Source organism: Peromyscus maniculatus, chromosome 3, assembly GCF_049852395.1.
Source record: "Peromyscus maniculatus bairdii isolate BWxNUB_F1_BW_parent chromosome 3, HU_Pman_BW_mat_3.1, whole genome shotgun sequence".
Classification (NCBI taxonomy): domain Eukaryota; kingdom Metazoa; phylum Chordata; class Mammalia; order Rodentia; family Cricetidae; genus Peromyscus; species Peromyscus maniculatus.
Genome location: NC_134854.1, coordinates 94075529 through 94094527, shown reverse-complemented (window position 1 = coordinate 94094527; position 18999 = coordinate 94075529). Strand labels below are relative to the sequence as shown.

Sequence of the window (18999 nt, the reverse complement as noted above, 5' to 3'; positions counted from 1 at the left end):
CAAACTTAATCACATGATCTTAAATTATTATAATCCTGATGTTATTAAGTCTGAAGGGGAAAAAAGTTTCCCAAGTATAGGTGTTGGTTCATGACCCAAAAAATTTACTCCTGGGTATTTTTCCCTGCTGTAACTGTAAGTACAAAGATGCTTTGTATAGCTCATAAACTCAAGTAAGAAAAAGGCTTTTCCTATAGGTAAACAGGAATGTAGTGATTGGGTGGAGGTTTGTTTACAGCAAGATGGGTGGAGACTAAGATCAAACTAGAGACACCCTTAACATCAAGAGGATCATGGAGCTCAGAGCTATGGCTCAGCCTGCCCCGTGCTCAGAACGGAGGAGCCTGGAGCCTGCCGGATGGCTCTTCCTGAGGCCATGTAGAGCAGGACCAAGGAGAAACTTATCCTACTGTAAAAACAACTCTAGCACCGTCACCTGGAAACAGTTACCTTCATCATTGTCAATTCTAGGACTAGAATAAAATAGCTTTGCCTGGGGATCACCCAAGTGAGCAATAAACCCATAACCCAGTAATCCCACTGCTCAGCACAGAGTCTCAGAAATGCACGCACACTTTGTCAACGGTAGGCACTGAGCGGTTACAGGAGCACTCTCTGGGGCAGACAAACACTAGAGGCTGTCTCCACATTCAACAATCGGTCGCAAGTGCACTAAACTCACCCCCACGATCACCATCGGCAGAGACAGTGAGCACGCTGTGACTGAGGGCTTTCAAAAGGAGACACACACTGTAGGTTCCCATTTATGCACGGTGTGGGAGAAGGCAGGCAGGCAGGCCAGGGTTAGTGCCGAGAGCCAGAGACTGCACACAGGCAGGTCCTGGTTCTGTTCTGTTCCCCGATCTGAAGGTGGCCCATGTTCAGTACGGAAGTTTGTTCGGCAATTCACTTTAGGTCAGTCTACCTTCCCCAAACCCACACGTTTCTAAAATGTGGTCCTAAGAGAACACGAAGTTCTCTCCTTCCACTGGGTAGGTTCTAAGATTTCACTCAGATCACTGGGCAGCAAGCACCTCTGCCCACAGAGCCATCTCACTGGCTTTATGCATGTATGTGCTTGCGTGTATATGTATTTATATATATATCAAGACGGGGTCTGTACACCCCAGCTGACCTTGAACTCTTGATCTTCCTGCCCAAGTGCTGAGATTAACAAGCCTGCACACCACATGCAGCTGCAAGAACCTATGCTTTATCTGGACAGGAGCAAACCTTGTTTGGTGTCAGCTAGTATCACCCATGAGGCCCTCTCAGTTCCTTTTCCCCCCTCCTCCTTCACACACCCCACTTGTTCCCTCTATGGGAGTGCCTGAGATGGGTTTTTCTTCCAGGAGAGCCCTTGTGCCACCATCCATACCTCCGGCTCCCTCCCACACTGGGCCTGTGAGTCACACCCCCTCCAGTGGATGCCTCTGCTAACTTAGGCCAGCCACACCGATCCCCCCATGCTTCTCCATCCTCAGCAGCTGTCATGTATATCCCTAGCTGTTTCTATGCCAAACTTTCCCAGCTAGACAAGCAATGCAGAGCATGCCCTTGGAGGGTGATGACCATCCTCCTCCTGGTTCCACAGGCAGCCCTCCTCCGAAGCTAGAAAGGTGTGCAGGGTGACTCTACTTCCCACATGTCTTCGTTAGGGATGCTGCTGCTGCAACACCGTGACCAAAAGCAACTGGGAAGGAAGTGTTTCATTTCAGCTTACAGTTCCACATCACGGGGAAATCGGGGCAGGAACTGAATGGCGCCAACCTGGAGGCAGGAGCTGATGCAGAGGCCATAGAGGGGTGCTGCTTACCGGCTTGCTTTACAGCTTGCTCAGCCTGCTTTCTTATAGAACCCAGGACCACCTGCCCAGGGGTAGCACCACCCACAATGCACTGGGCCCTCTCCCATTAGTCACTAACTAAGAAAATGTCTCACAGGCTTGCCTAGAGGACAATGGGGGGGCATCCTTTTCAATTGATGTTCTTGCTTCCCCAATGACTCCAGCTTGTAACAAGTTGACATTAAAAACTACCCAGCACACCATTAATGTCCCAAGAGACAACTACTAACTCTTCACTGCTTCGGCCAGCCCAGTAAGGGGCAGAAGAAGTAGAGGAGGCCCAGCAGAGAGCAGGTGTTTCTTCTTGAGTAGTTCCTTAACCATTCACCACTTAACCTATTTTGATGACACGGGACAATCAGCAATATGTGTTACACCGAGTGACTTTTCAGAGTCGGGAGCTTTTAGAATTTCCTGCCAGCCCCCCAGCACTCTGTCTTCCAGAAGCCTCATCATTCCTCATCTTACCCTGTTGAAGTCAGGCATGTTGGCACAGGCCTGTAATCCCAGCACTTCAGCTGCACAGTGAATTCAAGGCCAACCTGAGCTACATGATACCGGGCGTCAAAACCCAAACCAAACCAACCAACCAACCAACAAACCAGCCACTAAAACCCCCCAATCATCTCCTTCACTTCTTTTCAAGTCTCAAGGATATACCATCAACACTAGCCAGAACCTCCACCTTACAGAAATGGCACCAACCACATGGCAGACATGGGTGTCAAGGGCCCTGCATTCTGATTGCAGTGCTCTGGAAGTCTGTATTAATTCTCTCTGTCCAAACACTTGGAAGCAGATGATTCCCAGCTCCGCAACTAGAACTGTGAGCCACCCCTCCGAGCTGTTGGGATATGGAATTACACAAATGAAAGCAAAATCTGTCCTGTCTGGTCCTTTCCTTCAACACACATAGATCCCTCTTGCCAGCTCCGGCATGTGTGTGTATCTGCAGGTAGAAGAGGATTTAGTCATAAACCAAGGAAAGGCTTGGCTCGACACCAGAGGGCAGAAGATGAGAACGAGTCTCCTTCCTCTGTGAGTCTAAAACCCAACACAGCCCTTGGCTGAAGGAACCTGCAACCCATCAGTTCCAGAAAAAGCATAACACATAAAGCCGATTTCCCCCCTTTTAAGTAAATGACACCTAATTTTGCAAAGGCCGTATGTATGAATTAAGATGGAGAGGTATAAAAATTTCATTTCCCAGTCAGTTAATGATTCTGCAGAGTTCTCTTCGACAATAGATTTATTTTAAATGGTTAGAACCACAAATCCAGTGGCCTGGAAGAGACCTCAGCCAACAGTTAAGCTTTCCAGTACAGAGCAGGAGAGCAAGCCCCCCACAGGAGAATCAGTGTCTGCCAAGGTCATCCAGCTGGTGTGGGGTAGGGGCAGGGGTTCGCTTCTATTCACTTGGGTCCTACCAAATGTTCTCTTAAAAAACAAACAACAACAACAAAACAAATAAACAAAACAGCGCACAAAGAACGGACCCCCTTGTCAGGTTTAAAAATTTCCAAGGAACCAAAAAGGTCGCCCCAACATATCTTCTCCGCAGGACTGGCCGCAGAGGGGGCGGGGAAGGTCACCAGGGAATTTTTACCAGCAGAAATCTACCCGCTTGCATGCACAGGGAAGGCTCGGGAATCACTAGTAACCCTGCAGAGGGTTCCCCAAGCCAGTCACGGGGACACTGAGTCAGTTCAGCTCGGCTGGCTCAGAAGGTTCCAGCAATGAATTAAAAACCCCCGAAGCAAGCGGCGTGGATGAGGGCCACCCCGGCTGGACCTGCCACCCAGGTCAGGTCGTCCTTACCCGCTGCGCCGCTTCCACACCTGCGCCGGCCGCGGGGGGCACCGATCTAAGCGACCCGGGGCCGCGACCCTCCACCTGCGCCCCCCTGCAGGCGCGTCCGGCGTCGCAGGGCTGGGGAGGAGTCGCTGGGCCCCGGGGTAGGAGTGGGCAAAGGCGGACCGCCTCTGCCTGGGTTGCCGGTGTCGGCTCTGCCGACTGGGGGCTGCGCCACGTACCTCGGCAGGCAGGTGCCGCTGCTTGGCTTCGCGGCTTCTGAGGCCGCCGCTCCGCGCCGCCCGCCGCCTCCGTTCGCATGCTAGGGAGGGAGCGCTGGCTAGCCGCCAGCCACGGGCCCCGCGCCCCAGCCCGCCCCCGGCGCCGCGCTCGCGCCCATTCAGCCCCGGACCGTCCGCTCCCCGGCGCGGATGCGGAGAGGGGGCGGGGTCGAGCGTCACGAGGACTGGGGAGGCCAATCACGGCGCGCGGGGCCTCGCCGCGGCCCCGCCTCCAAGCGGGCAGCCCCCTCCGCCCAGGAGAGCGAGGGGGGAGCAGGGCGCCTCCAGCCCGGACGCAGCTTGGGCGCCAGGCGGCCAGGGACACGGGATCCCCCGCGCCTGGGGCTCTCTCCAACTGTCTCTAGGCTTGTCTGCGATTAGATGGTGGAAGGCACCCCGGGAACCAAAGGTGGCTTTGGAACCCTTGTGGGCTTTTGGTTGAGCATCCAATTAGTAATCGGGGAACCAGGAGATGAAGGGGCTTGACATAGTCACGTGCTTTATTCGCCAGCCGCCCTCTGATCTTTAGACAGTTACTGGTCCTCGGTCCCTGAGTCCCTCGAGGCGAGCACCAGGACAGACTAGATCAGCGGTTCTCAACCAGGGGTGCCCTAAGACCATCGGAAAACACAGATATTTGCATTGCTATTCGTAAGCAGTATCGAAATTATAGTTATGAAGTAGCGATGGAAATAATTTTATGGCTGGGGTCACCACAACATAAGGAACTATTTTAAAGGGTTGTAGCCTTAGGAAGGTTGAGAACCACTGGGCTAGATGAAGTGTCTTCACTAGCCCTGCCAGGATTGCTGTGTTGTACCTAGTGTCACAGTACTAGTTACCCAAGCCGACCTAGTTTTAACAGAAGGGGGAACTGAGGTCCGGGTTGAGGTGGAGGTGAGTAGCTTTTAAGCCACTGGAGGCAGTTAGTGGCACAACCAAGATCAGAACCTGGGCTTGGAGCACTCAAATCTGAAAACTACTGATCCCCTCGCCTCCCATACCTTATTCTGGAAAGGAACTACCATGCAATTCTTAAAAAACACATTTAGTAAATCTCAAATTTGGGGCGTTAAAAACTCTTAAAACTGGACTGTATCTCCCTTTTAGGATATTTCTTCCCATGATCCTCTAGAAAAGCCTACAGGAATGGGATCCAAACCACAAAGTAAATGATATTATAATGAAGCCAAGTTCTTCTGAGGATGTAGACCCTTTGTTAGGGCTCGTGTATAGTGGGAAATGCTCTGGTGCCTTAGTTTTTGTTATGTTGGCACCGCTTGCCTTCTGCCTGGAGAACATTTAACCACAAAGGGGCATTCTGACAGTCTGGAGACACGTCTTCCAAGATACAGCTTCAGTTTTCTTGGTTACTGCAGATCAAACTCCTTTTTGAGGCTGCTCTTGGTCCCATGATAATTCTTACGGCTGTGTGTCAGCTGGGAAAGCTGGAGCTTTGTAGTGAACGCTAGGGCCAGGGTATTACAACAGCATGTGACGCCGTACAAACAGGAAGAGGACTTGGGCTGGCTTTTAGAACCCCTTTCTCCCAGCTCCCTCGGGCGGGCACGGTGTCTATCTTTTACCAAACAATGCCTCTCTCATTTTGAAGAGCAAGATCCAAGACCCCGAGCCAAGAGCCCTATCATTTTTTCCTTTTCAACAGCTCGAACAGAGCCGCAGGTTTGGGCACATCTTTGTTCTTGCCCCAGGGTGGAGAACAGGGCAGGGATGTGGGGGTGAGGGTCGAAGGGAGCGAATGCTATCTGGGTAGTCAATGCCAAGAATAAAAACAGGAAAGAATAGGGTGGGTGGATTCTGCTTTTATTAGAAATAATAATAATAAATCTGGATGATATTAAAGTGGACACTGGGAATATTCTAGAAGGGGAAAAATGAAAGAAAGCTTGACATGGGACAGTCTAAAGCCAGTGGGTTGGCCAAGGCTGGTCAGACAGAGCCGCTGCCTGGAATGGCGACAGCTGCAGAGAGGATGTGGAGCGCCTGCCTCACTCTCTTTATGCTGGAGACCAGCCTGGGGCCTGCCTGTGTGCTCCAAGGATCCGCTGTCTCCCTGTATGGAGCCCCACCCTGTCAGCAATAACGACTGCCTGGGAGCCGGAAGTACCCTGACTTGCAGCGGTAGGTCTAAGTTGGGGGTGTCGAAGAAAGAGATGTGAGCTCTGCCTCCTGTCTTAGCCCCACAGGACATCTGTTGAAGCATTCAACTCATCCACCCGGTTCACACTTAATGAAGATAAGATCTGCCCCCCAAAATCCCCAAATAATCTATCAGAATCAGTCACTAGATCTCAAAGATTGACTGACTGGCCTCAGAGAAGCTTCCAGACTCTGATTAGCACACGGTAGGACAACCACTAAATCAAGGACAGCAACTTCAGTTGTGTGTTTACTTTTTCAGTGCTGGAGATCAAATCCAGGGCCTTATGCTGACTAGACCAGCACTCTGCTGACTAGCGCCTGCCACTGAGCTATACCTCCAAGTCTATGTTTATTACTTTTAATGAAGTAATGCATATTCTTTTGGGTTTGGAGGGAAGATGGTGTTGTTTTAGATTTGTTTTTAAACAGGGTCTCACATGGCTAGCCTGGAACTTCAAAGTAAACCAGACGCGTTAAGCCTCCTGAGGCCTAGGCTTAAAGTTATATGCCACCAAATCTGATGTAATAAATATTTTTAAATATCTTCGGTTTTAATTTCTGATTGTGCAACAAGCATGAGGTAAATTCTATATTTAAAAGGTTGTGGGGTTTTTTTTGTTTTGTTTTGGCAGCTGCAGTAATTTCTAGAAATAGAAAGGGTTCCTATCACTGGCCACAGGAACCAGAATTACTTAAAGGAAATCTCCAGCAATGCTTCCATTTCCTGCTAGCTGTGAGTAGCCTCAGAAGATGTGAAAAAGATAGCCAGCCATTTGGGTTAGAAGAGCAGACCCGAAGAAGAAAGTAATGCTGTGGGAACACAGAGTACAAAGATTAGAAAGAAAACGTTTCCTTTTTGACATTCTTGAGTTACTGGATTAAAGCAGTTCAGAAGCCCTCCCTGCCTCCATACATTCCAGTTAGATGAGGCTTTGGGCTCCTCTGTGGATTGAACTAACCCCCTTCAAGCCCTCCAAATGATACTGTGAGTGCTTATTTGTGCATGTTTTGAATTCAACAAGCACCCAAGACCTCAGTACTCCTTCATTCTGCCGTCGTTCAAATGATGTAAGTCAGCTCTGGAATGAGCCAGGAAGGTGAGAGGAAAGGGACGGAGAACAGAAATGGGGTCAGAACAGTGACATACAGGCCTGATAGCGACGCTGTCTCTGTGTGTAACCCTGACTGGCCTGGAACTCACTATGCAGCCCAGGCAGAGGGAAAGCAGGGCCAGAAGGTGCCTCAAACTCTTGGCGATACTCCTGCCTCAAGCTCCCTGGTTGCTAGATTATAGGATCTGCACCACCATAACCAGCATATAACATTCTTTAATTCTCTTTGGCTTTTCTGTATTTTTATTTTACATAAGCACACATTGCTTTTACTGGGAGGAACAAATCAAACATATAGCATTACTTTAAAAAAAAAAAAAACAACAACAACCAAGGGCACACCTTCAGAGTGCAGCTTAGATTGGGATAGGACAAGGGAACTCTCAGGTTACATGTTAGCAGAGAAGAAAGATCTTCTCTGTGGTGCAGATGGGCCCAGAAAACAAACTCCCTTTCACTCACAGCTTTGCCAAGATTCCAGCCATGAACAGGAATGCTCCGGGGATAAGGAATCATTAATTATGCCTGAATCAAATCAGCTGGGATATTTGCAGTTTAAAAAAATAAACACACACACACACACACACACACACACACACACACCCCACAAAAACAGAAACAATGGAGGAAACCAATGTGAAGACTGCATATTAATACTAGAAAATGACTTAAGGAGTATATTTGTGAGAGGCCAGCTCCCACCTTTTCAAGGATTCTTATGATGAGGAGAGAGGGTTAAGAAAATATTAGATAGAAAGATAGTGAAGAGGAGAAAGACAGAAACACAGGATAGCTTCAGGAGGACCTGGGTCAATACCCAACGGCCTTTTCTGTTTATTCAAAAGGGCTTTTTATAACAATGCCAAGGGGCAGGGCAAAAGACCTCCCTTCCCTTGCTAGATCAAAGCACATCTCACAGCCAAGTGTAGACCCTTCCAAACACCTGGTAACCATGCCCGTGGGCAAATCATCCCCTTATGCAGCCCTACTGGATAAAGCAAGCTCAGATTCTTGGACCCTGAGTAAGTTCTCACTTGGAAACCTCTGTGAGTCTCTACATATATATTAAATGATAAATTAAAAAAAAAAGTCATTGGGCATGTAGCTCAGTTACTAGAATACTTGCCTAGGATGTATGAAGCTGTGACTTCAACCCCAGCATGACATAAAGTAAGGCACGGTGGTACATACCTACCATCCCATCCTTCAGTACTAGGGACATCAGGGTCAACTGAGATCATTTTTGGCTACATATTGAGTTCAAGCCAGCCTGAGATAGAAAGTATCCTGCCTAAAAATAAATGAAGAGGATCTGCTGGGTGTGGCCCACGCCTTTAATCACCACGCAGGCGGATCTCTATTAGTTCAAGGTCAGCCTGGTCTACATAGTCACTCTGTCTCAAAAACAACAAAAAAGACAGACAGACACAGATTGCATGCAGCTAAGTTGGTAGCTAAAACTCAGAGGAGACTGGGGAAATAAAATTAAACACTTGTGAGTGTCAGGGCTCTTGAGTCATGAGTCATCTTTTATTCCCTTCAAAAAAAAATTCTATTTAATGTTGTTATCATGTTGTTTTTACAATAAATAAAAGCTTGGAGAGTCACTGGGACAATTCACTGAGGTCTCAGGCTTCTCCAGATGGCCTGTTTCTTTTTGCCGGCCAAATGGCTTTCTTCCCACAACCAGGACAGAGGCGGGGCTTCCCCTGAGTCGGGCACCTTCTAAGCAGTTAGGACTGTCTCTGGTGTGACCATTCTGTAGGGAGGTAGAGGCAGAGGGAAGAGGGGACAGAACACACCTCAGCCCTGACTGACGGGGTGTGTGATGTAGGGGTGGAAGGAATTCCCTTACCCTCTGAGTCTACCTTATCCAGGGTAGGCTCACTTCACCGAAGCCGTGCTCTATGGTGTGAATTGATCCCAACTGACTTCCCCTTCCTTCCCTCAGGCCCCTAGGGGTTGGAGTTCTGTGGCAGACAACACAACCACTGTCTGTTGCCCTGGAGCACAAAAGAAGTTGGTCCCTTGAGGTTTTTCTAGGAATGTTTTCCGTGAGCCAGATAAAGTCGGGGAAAGAACTTGCAATAACAGAGCATGGAAAAGCTGCCAGTGGGCAGAGGCAGGCCCTGTGGAGGAAATGCCCCACATGGACCCGATCCTCCGGCAAGTGTGGGACCAACAGGGTTAGATTCAGGCACGTTCAGACAGGCCTTAAAGCCCTCTGTCCGCCTTCCCTCACCTGTGTGTTTGCACACTCCTTGTAGGGAGCCTGTTGTGTGCCAACAGTGTGCAAAGTCCATTCACACCTTCAGGCAGTCTATCTTCATGACTTTTGAGACACAGCCTTTTTATTAATTATCATTAAATTTTTAAATTTTATTTTACATACCAACCGCAGTCTCCCCTCCCTCCTCTCCCCCCACTCCCTCCACCCACCTCCTTTCTACCCTCCCCCATCCATTCCCCAGAAAGGGGCAGGCCTCCCATGGGAGTCAACAACACATGTCATATCAAGTTGAGGCAGGACTAAGCTCCTCCCCCTTGCATCAAGGCTAAGTGAGGCATCCCACCGTAGAAAAAGAGGTTCCAAAAAAATCTAGCTCATGAGCCAGGGACAGGTCCTGATCTCACTGCTAGAGGCAAACAGACCAAGCTACACAACTGTCACCCACATGCAGAGGGCATAGGTCAGTCCCATGCAGGCTCCCTAGCTGTCTGTCTGAAGTCTATGAGCTCCCACGAGCTCGGGTCAGCTGTCTCTGTGGGTTTCCTGTCATGATCTTGACCTCCCTGGCTGGTACAATTCCTCTTCCCTCTTTTCAACAGGGCCCCCAGAGCTCGCCCCAATGCTTGGCCGGGGGCACAACCTTCTTGTCCCCGCATTTTAGAGAAATTTAGGGCAATGAAAGAAAATGCTGTGTTTACCTTCTTAAGAAGTAGTAAAGTCAAGATTTGAACTCGCCTGCTGAGAAGCTGGCTCAGTTGGCCAAGTGTTGCTACAACACAGGCCTGAGGATCAGAATTGAGTTCACAGCGCCCATGTGAAAAGGCCAAACCTGGTGATGGAATTCCACTGACCGGGAAGAGAGACAGGTGGGTCCCTGAGGCTCGTTTTTCAGCCAGCTAAACCTAATGGGTGAGTTCCGATTCACAATGAGAGAATGCATCAATAAAAAAAAAAAAAAAAAAAAAATGGTGGCCGGGCATGGTGGTGCACACTTAATCCCAGCACTCAAGCAGAGGCAGGCGGGTCTCTGGGAGTTTGAGGCCAGCCTGGGCTGTTAGACTCAGAACGCTTGTTTCAAAAACAAAACAAACAAAAACCAAGGTGGATGGCTCCCAGAATAATGCCTGAAGTTGACCCCTGTGTGCATGCATACATGCCCACACAGATCTACATTCAACATGCACACCTATACAGATTTGAAACCGTAAGGTCAGACTTCACAGCCTTTCTGAGTCACAGTCCTGAAGGACTAAATTGCCTAACTAAAAAGGAAGACATTTTCAAGCAAGCAAGCAAACCAGCCACATCCTAAGAGCACAGGGACACCTCTTGGAGTGTCATGGACTAATATGCTGTCCCAGTGTGACATCAGTCCGAGCACTTAGAGATGAAGGGGAAGATCTTTTCTAGCACTTGCCCAGTTCTGCCCAATGCCCAAGGAAGAGTCAGCCTCAAACAGAAGACTTGACTGACTTAGACATACATTCCTGAGGCTTCTGCATTCCACACACACGGTCATCCTTAAATCTCTTTTGGGTCCCTGCCCAGGGGTTACATTTTGAACAACTCAGAGACAGGAGACTGCAAGTCTGGCCACTTGGGCAGATGGGACATTGACACAGCAAAGATATCGCCAGATGTCTTAAACACACCAGTGCTGTTCTTTTTGAATAGCTGTTACTCAGGGTCATTTACCCACCTGGCAGAGTTAGGCTTTTCTCACCAAGAGCACAGGAGACTTCATGGCAGACCAGGACTTAATAGTAGCTGTGACCCTGTGCTCTCCCCTTGAACTGCCTCTTAGAGGCATGTTCCTTGGAGATGGGTCTAATGGCTGGTGAACACTTACACCCTAGTGTGGTAAATTCTGCTTGTTGCTAACAGGCCTGGGAGGCATACTATTTATCTTTGGGAGTATTTTGGAGGCAGAGCTCCCTTAGCTGAATTCTACTTTGCATGGTTTAGTGTGTCCTAAGCAAATCTATTAACAAATCCTTTATAACATCAGTTCTATTGCTTTTTCGTTTCTTTTCCATCAAGACCAGTGAAATTGAATCTGGGTTTCAAGAATATGACAAGCATTTTGTCTATTGCTGTAAAACAAATTACTATGAATTGACATTAAAACAACAAAAATCTGGGGCTGGGAAGATGGCCTAGTGGTTAAGAGCACTGGCTACTCTTCTAGAGGACCCAGATTCAGTTCTTGCAACCTACATGGTAGCTCACAGTGGTCCGTAACTCCAGTTCTGGGGGATCCAATGACCTCTTCTGGCCTCTGCAGGCACTGCTTATTTGTGGTGCACAGATACATGTAGGCAAACACATTCATACACATAAAATAAAATAAATATTAAAAAACAAACAAACAACCGGGCAGTGGTGGCGCATGCCTTTAATCCCAGCACTCGGGAGGCAGAGCCAGGTGGATCTCTGTGAGTTCGAGGCCAGCCTGGTCTACAGAGTGAGATCCAGGACAGGCACCAAAACTACACAGAGAAACCCTGTCTCGAAAAACCAAAAAAACAAAAACAAAAAACAAAACAACAACACAAACTTACTCTCTCACAGCCTAAGTCTGGGTATGGTAACTGAACTTTCCACCCAGGATCTCATATGACTAAAGCCAAGGTGGCGGCCAGGGCTTCAGCTCTTAACTTGGGCTCAGAGTCATCCAAGTTCACAGGTTTTAGAGTAATATATTTTATAGCAGTTACAGGACTGAGGGCTCCTACTTTTCCCTCAGACTGGTGAAGATGATGACGTGCAGACACACTGTGACAATAAGTTTGATTACAATCTCTGACACTTCCTTAAACATCTTTGGGCCAGCTCGGTCAGTTTGTGTTAACCAGAGGGATGTTCTTATACTCCCAACTGGGATGGCAGATCTTTATGGCTAGGAGCTTCATGTTGCTTAATCTGCAGGACAGAGAACATTCCTGACTTTTAGTAAATAGTGCTGATGGAAGTCAGTTTTCTTCTTTCAAAGCTATGTCCAATTCCCGAAGGATCAGATGCCGTGCTCATCCCTCCACCCTAAGAAGAGCTGGGTTTCTCTTGACTGAAGTGGAGTAGGATGGAGCGGTGTTGAAGAGGCCAAGTCCCATGCTCAGTTCCGCTGAGCTCTATACTGGGGAAGTCTAGAGTACCATGCTCAGGTACTGACTACTAAAAGCTACAGTTGTATGAATACTAAAGGACCCGTGGGCAAGCTTGCAGCTAAACCATCCATGATAAGGCAGCTCCATGACTCCTGGAGTAGTGCTTGTCCAGAGTTGGAAGTAAAGGCAAACAGTACCAAGATATCAACTATCATCAAGGAGCGATCCCTTGACCTATTTTCCTAGCACTAGACGGGGCTAGAGGTTAACATGAGTCATCCAGCCAACTGCATAGACCCACATTTAGCAAACTATATTTAGCAATAGGAACTCCACTGATGTCCATCATATGGACATCTGTGAGACCTATGTGGATGGCAGATGCCCCATCAAGAATGGAGGCTGAGAGGGAGGAAGAAAGGAATTAGAAATGAAAAAACAACAAAAAACAACCAAACCTTCAATCACAAAGACATGTGATCTCTGATAGCTCAGGACAAAATGTCATCATCCTCCATGACCATATTACTTGGATCAGCAATGGTTAAAAATGACAGAAATAGAAACACAGGCTGATGATATATCTGCTTACTTCCCTTACTGATGGACAGATCTTCTAGGAAACAGTCCATACAGGGGTCTTCCCTGCCAACCACAGTGGTTTGTCTATATCCCATGTGGGACCTGCTACCCAAACAAGGACCAGGAGGCAGGTTGCAGGTACCAAGAAGCTTGAGTGGGCTCAGTATTGTGAGGCCGCTGCTTTGGCCAAGCTTGCTCCTGATCTTGCTGCTGCTGCTGCTGCTGCTGCTGCTGCTGCTGATCTTGCTGCTGTTGCTGCTGCTGCTGCTGCACTCAGAAACTCTTAAACTGTGGTGTGCATCTGACTGTGCTGCTAAGACGTGTTTTCCTGTGGTTACTGGAGCACAGGCAGCTGCTATCTCTATGACTGTAAGGGGGTGTCTTGATTGACTGGAGCCCTGGAAGATCCTAATGTTGGAGAGTGTTTTCCTGCCCTACGTTATCAGCCGGCACCAATCCTCAGTGAGCAGTAGCAGGGCTGATGGGAAAAATCACCGAAGCATCCGATGCAAAGCTGGAAGAGATGGCAGCAAGCTTCTTGGCTGGATTGGAAGCATAATAACCGCCCCCCCTCCCCTGGAGCCACAGAAGGCACCGCTTTCGTTTTGTCATTTCTTCTAGTGAAATGGGTCTCAGAGGCTAGAGAGGGGGCTCAGCACCTAAGAGCATTGCCTGGCCCCTCTTCAGGAGGACCCGGGTTCAAGTCCAGAACCCAAAGGGTGCTCACAATGGCCTGTTAGCTCTGGGGATCCGATGCCCTCTTCTGGCTTCTGTAGGCACTGCACACATGTGGTGCGCAGGTACACATGCAGGGAAGACACTCATACACATACAATAAATAATAAATTACAAAAATAGCTTCTGTTTGTAAAAGATTACTCTCAAATGCCTTATATACAGAAATTACATAATAAAAAGTTTCATATTGTGAAAAATAAACATTTGAATTGAAATACAATATTGTTAAAAAATACTGAAATAAGGGCAGCCTCTCTGAAGATAGCCTGTGACTCCTGGTCACCACCCTCCCCCCTTTTCATGACATCACTCTCCTGTCTTCTCATAGGTTAGTTTATCCACTGTCAGACTCGGCTTGTGGGGCTTGTCTAGGATGCTGAATGAAGCTTATATTGGTTTATTATTATATTTACTTATTGTATTTTTATATTTATTACATAAAATGTTTGTTATATTTATATTCTTTCTTTCCATTCTTCATTGCTGCGATTGAACTCAGGGCCTTGCACATTCTAGGCAAGCTCTCTACCACTGAACTGCACTCTATTCATCTTCGCTGCTGAGGAGTGTGAGTGTATCATGATCCTTTTCAAAATCCCATTGGTAGGCATTTGGGTTGTTTTGAGGCGATCACAAATAAGACTACTGTGAATGTTCTTGCTCCAGTCTTTGGTGGTTGTGACGGGTAGTTTTGCCAGCTCAACACAATCCGAATCACATGGGGCGAGGTACTGAGACAATACGTCTCAATGAGGTACTGTCTAGATGAGGTTGGTCTGTGAGGAGGAATTTTCTTAATTGGGTTAACTGACATGGGAAAGACCCACCTTGAATGTGGGCAGCATTATTTCACGACAGCTCCTGGACCGAATAAGAAGGAGTCCACTGAGCATTAAGCATGCATGCATGCATTCTATTTTTGCTCTTGACTGTAGATATGACTAGCTGTTTAAGATCCTTCCATCTGACTTCTCCACAAAGATGGGCTGTAGCCTGGAACTGTGAGCTAAAATAAACCCTGGGGGCGGGGGGTCAGGGAATTTTATCACCAGCAACATGACAGCAATTAGGGTAGTGGCCTGTCCTGCTTTGGCCTTCAAGAGTGAGAATGGTCTCCCTCTTGTCTACCTGTATTGGAGTGACTGGAAATCCTATGATCATCTCACTAGATGGCTTGTACTGTGACTTCCCTGAAATCAACTAGTTTGAGCACACTGGAAACAAAAAATGGTCCCTGACATTTGTCATATACTCAGCACGGCTACATGGAGACACTCAGCAGAATCGCAGAACTGGAGAATCTTTCATACCTTGTAGCCTAGAATCCCCCAAAGTTTAGACCCCCAAGGGCCGTCGTAGTCATTTCCACCCTATCCGCAAACCACTCAGTCCCTTACTTACTTAATATTTTTTCTTCAAAGTGCCCAACCTGTTATCATTTAAATATCTGTTTGAAGGCCAGCAAAATGGCTCAGCAGGCGAGGGTGCTTGGTACCAAGCCGGAGACCTGAGTTTGATCCTAGAAACTCACGTGGTAGAGGGGAGAACGAACTTCCCTGGCAGGTTGTCCTCTGACCTCCACACACACTGAGGCAAGCATGTGCGCATGCATAAACCCCCCCCCCCTCTCTCTCTCTCATACATGCACTCTCATGCACACACTGAGATGAGCACATGCATGAACTTGAACACACACACTCACAAATTTAAAAAAAAATTTTTTTTTAAATCTGCTTTGGTCTTATCCTAATCAATAACAGTAGGGAACTTACATTTTACTATGCTACATACAGTTTTTTTTTTTATTGTACAAGCAAACAAACATATAATTGGCTATTCAAATGAAATTGTCAGCCTGTGAGAGAATCCCCACAGGCCCCTTCTGGTCCACACCCTGCCCTGCTCTGTCTGGGAAGACGGATGGCCTCAAACAGCTAGCTGCTCTGTCCTTTGGATTTGGGCCATGCGGTTGAGGCCCAGTAAAATAGCTATAGTTTGGGGAATTCCTGACCACTGCCTCCACTCTTCCTTGCCTCCATCAGAAGTGGCTCATCCTCTAGCCAAGGTCGCTCCTCTCTCGCAGCTAACAGTTCCACGTCTACTCCTTCAAGTCTAAGTGGTAAGGATAAGGATTTCCAGCTACTGGGACTCCCAAGCAAGCTCCCTATCACTTGCTGACTCCCTAATCGCCAGTCCCTTTACTAAACCCACCCAACCCACCCGACTTCCTGCTTCCATGGGGCCACCTGTCTTCTGCTGGGAGGAATTCACTAATAACAACAACAACCAAATACCACCGAGTAATGCATTCTTTGCACCTACACAGATCTTAGCAAAGCCTGGGGAGGGAATTTATCCAAGACCTCTCCACCTGTGAGACCCAGGGCTAGGACCGCCCTCCCTGGTCAAGTACTCCTGGCTGTAGATGCTACCCTAGGGTCGGTTTGTTGTTGTTGTTGTTTTGTTTGTGTCTCAGTCCGTAGCCCAGGCTGGCCTCCAGAGTGCTGGGACTGTACAAGTAAATCTGACCAGTTCCAGTTCAATGAGACAAAGTCCATTTAAACCCCTCTCTTAGCTTCCCATCCCTGTCCTAGTCCACGTTCGCTGGTGCCAACTGTGACTGCGCTAATGGCCTGTCTCTGAGAGTCCTGGATGTCACGCATGTGCCTCGCAAATTTTCTCTGATTCCCCCGCTCTCCTTTCATTCCAGTGAAGGTCCAAAGCCCAACGCAGCGCCTTTTCCTCGATAAGCCGGCCTCTTACTTTTCCCTCTTTGTGCAGAAGTGCCCACTGCCTCTCCATCCTCTATAACTCTAAGTTAGCCCGGGCTGGAATGGCAGCTGCTTGCTTGTATTTTCTTGACCTTATCATGAATCCTCTGATCACACCAAATTCCTTTCCATATCATCAGTCCAGCTCAAGGCTGACCTCAGGAGCCCTCACTGTGTTACACTGGAGACGCTTCATTCTTTTGTTTTCCAAGACAGGGTTTCTCTGTGTAGCTTTGTGCCTTTCCTGGAACTCACTTTGTAGCCCAGGCTGGCCTCGAACTCACAGAGATCCACCTGCCTCTGCCTCCCGAGTGCTGGGGATTAAAGGCATGTGCCACCACTGCCTGGCAGCACTTCCTTCTTTAACCCATTGAGATTAGAGCAACTAGGCCTGGTGACACAAGCCTACAACCCCAGCCACTCAGAAGCCCCAAGGAAGGAGGCTCAAAAGTTCAAAGCCTGCCTGCTCAACTTAGCAAGCCCGTATCTCAAAATAAAAATTTTAAGGTAGGGGGTGAGGTTGGCTGGGAATGTGGGTCACTAGTAGAGTGCCTGTCTAGTATCTCATATGCACAAGGCCCTAGGACTGTCCTCCTTGCCCCTCCACCAAATCAGAGCATGGAAGATATTCGAATTAGCCACAGACGTGCTGTGGACTATCACTTTAACTAGGCAAAGATGTGTTACACGTGTTTGTGCTGCATTTGTTTAATTATGTAAAAATGTGTTACGCTTGTTTCACCTTGCCTGCCTCAGGCACCTGATTGGTCTAATAAAAAGCCGAACTGGCCAATAGCTGGGCAGAAGAGAATAAATGGAGGAGGAAGCTAGGCTCAAGAGAGAGGAGAAGAAGAGAACAAGGGAGAGGGAGAAGACCATGCCTGGGGCCAGAAGCCAGGCGGCCACCAGCCAGGCAGTCACCAGCCAGGCAGTCACCAGCCAGGCAGTCACCAGGCAGGCAGACACCAGCCAAGCAGCCACCAGGCAGCCACCAGCCATGGAGACAGCAAGAAAGTAAGATACACAGAAGGAAAGAAAGGTAAAAAGCCCTGAGGCAAAACATGGATGAAGAGAAGCAGGTTAAGTTATAAGAGCCAGCAGGACAAGCAAGCCTAAGGCCCAACATTCATAACCAATGAAGAGCCTCCTTGTCATGATTTGGGTGCCGGCTGGTGGCCTAAAAGACTGTTATTACACAAATGAATGCCCATCCCGGTAACGTTTCCCCATTTTGTCTCCATTTTTGTTGTTTTTTGAGACAGCGTCTCAATACATAGTTTTGGTGGTCTGAAATTTACCATGTCGACAAAACTGGCCTTGATTTTATGGCAATCCCCCTGCCTCTGCCTCCCAAATACTGGGATTACAGTCATGTTCCATCACACCCAACTCAACAATGTGTGTGTGCACGCGTGCGTGCGTGCGTGCGTGCATGTGCGTATGCGTGTGTGTGTGTGTGTGTGTGTGTGTGTGTGTGTGTGTGTGTGTGTATTATATATGTGCAGGCGTACCTGTGATTGTGGGTGCCATGTGCATGCAGAAGCCAGAGAGCAACCTCAAACACTGCTGCTCAGGTGCCACTCACCTTGTGGTGGTGGTGTTGAGAAAGGCCTTTCACTGGCCCGAAACCAGCCAAGTAGGGCTAGGTTGGCTGGCCAGTGAGTCCCAGGGATCTTCTTGCCTCTGCCTCGTATTTCTGGGATTACAAAAGTGTGCCACTACACCTAACTTCTTTTCACACGGGTTCCGGCGGTGGAACTCCGGTCTTCGTGCACTGACTGAGCCGTCCCTCCGGCACCAACTCTTATTTTTTTAATTACAGCCTATGCCATGGTCCAAGTCCAGGACAGGGCAGGTCTAGGTTTCCCCAGGTCTCTCATTGGTCTCCAGAGAAGCCATCAGGCAGTCCAACGCCTCCAGCTGTGATAAGATTAGTGGCGACCCGTATCACCTCTAATGACTTGTAAACTGTTAAGGCGCTGTGCTAGTTTGCTTACAGCATGATCAAAAGCAACTTGTGTAAGCCCCTGGAGCCGCACGAGGGGCCAGGCGACCCTCCCCCGAGGACCTCCAACTGCCAGGTTCCACCCACGGAACACTCTAACTGCCCTAACTGCTGGACCCTGCCCCCACCCTACAGAGTGAAAAGCCCAAGCTCAGGACCTGAAATCCCACCAGCCTCCACCCTGGAAAGCTCCACCCTGAAAAGCTCCACCCTGAAAAGTCCCACCGCCTTCCCAAGAAACTCTATCTAAGCCCTGTATCCTGTTCAGTTTGCTGCTGTTTCTCACCTGGCCAGAGGCAGCCACCCTCCTGGTTTTTTCCTTCCTAATAAATCTCTTGTGTGAGGTTTGTTGTGCAGTGTGATGTTGTGGTATTCC

General features: G+C 48.5%; 1 protein-coding gene across 3 annotated transcripts in view; it reads right to left on the bottom strand.

Annotated features, from left to right (window-relative positions):
- St3gal5 (ST3 beta-galactoside alpha-2,3-sialyltransferase 5) overlaps window positions 1–18643 on the bottom strand; it is a 71176-nt gene extending 52533 nt beyond the window's left edge. Inside the window, exon 1 of one of the 3 annotated variants that reach the window (XM_076566925.1) lies at window positions 18204–18643. Coding sequence is in view for 1 of the 3 variants with exons in the window: in XM_006990993.4 (XP_006991055.2) it covers window positions 3880–3958 (79 nt within the window). In the remaining 2 variants the exon portion in view is untranslated. Of the gene's footprint in view, window positions 1–3664; window positions 4040–18203 lie in introns of those variants that run through there. The other 2 variants (XM_006990993.4, XM_016009269.3) reach the window with 2 other exon arrangements.
- Between the last annotated feature and the right edge of the window lie 356 nt (window positions 18644–18999).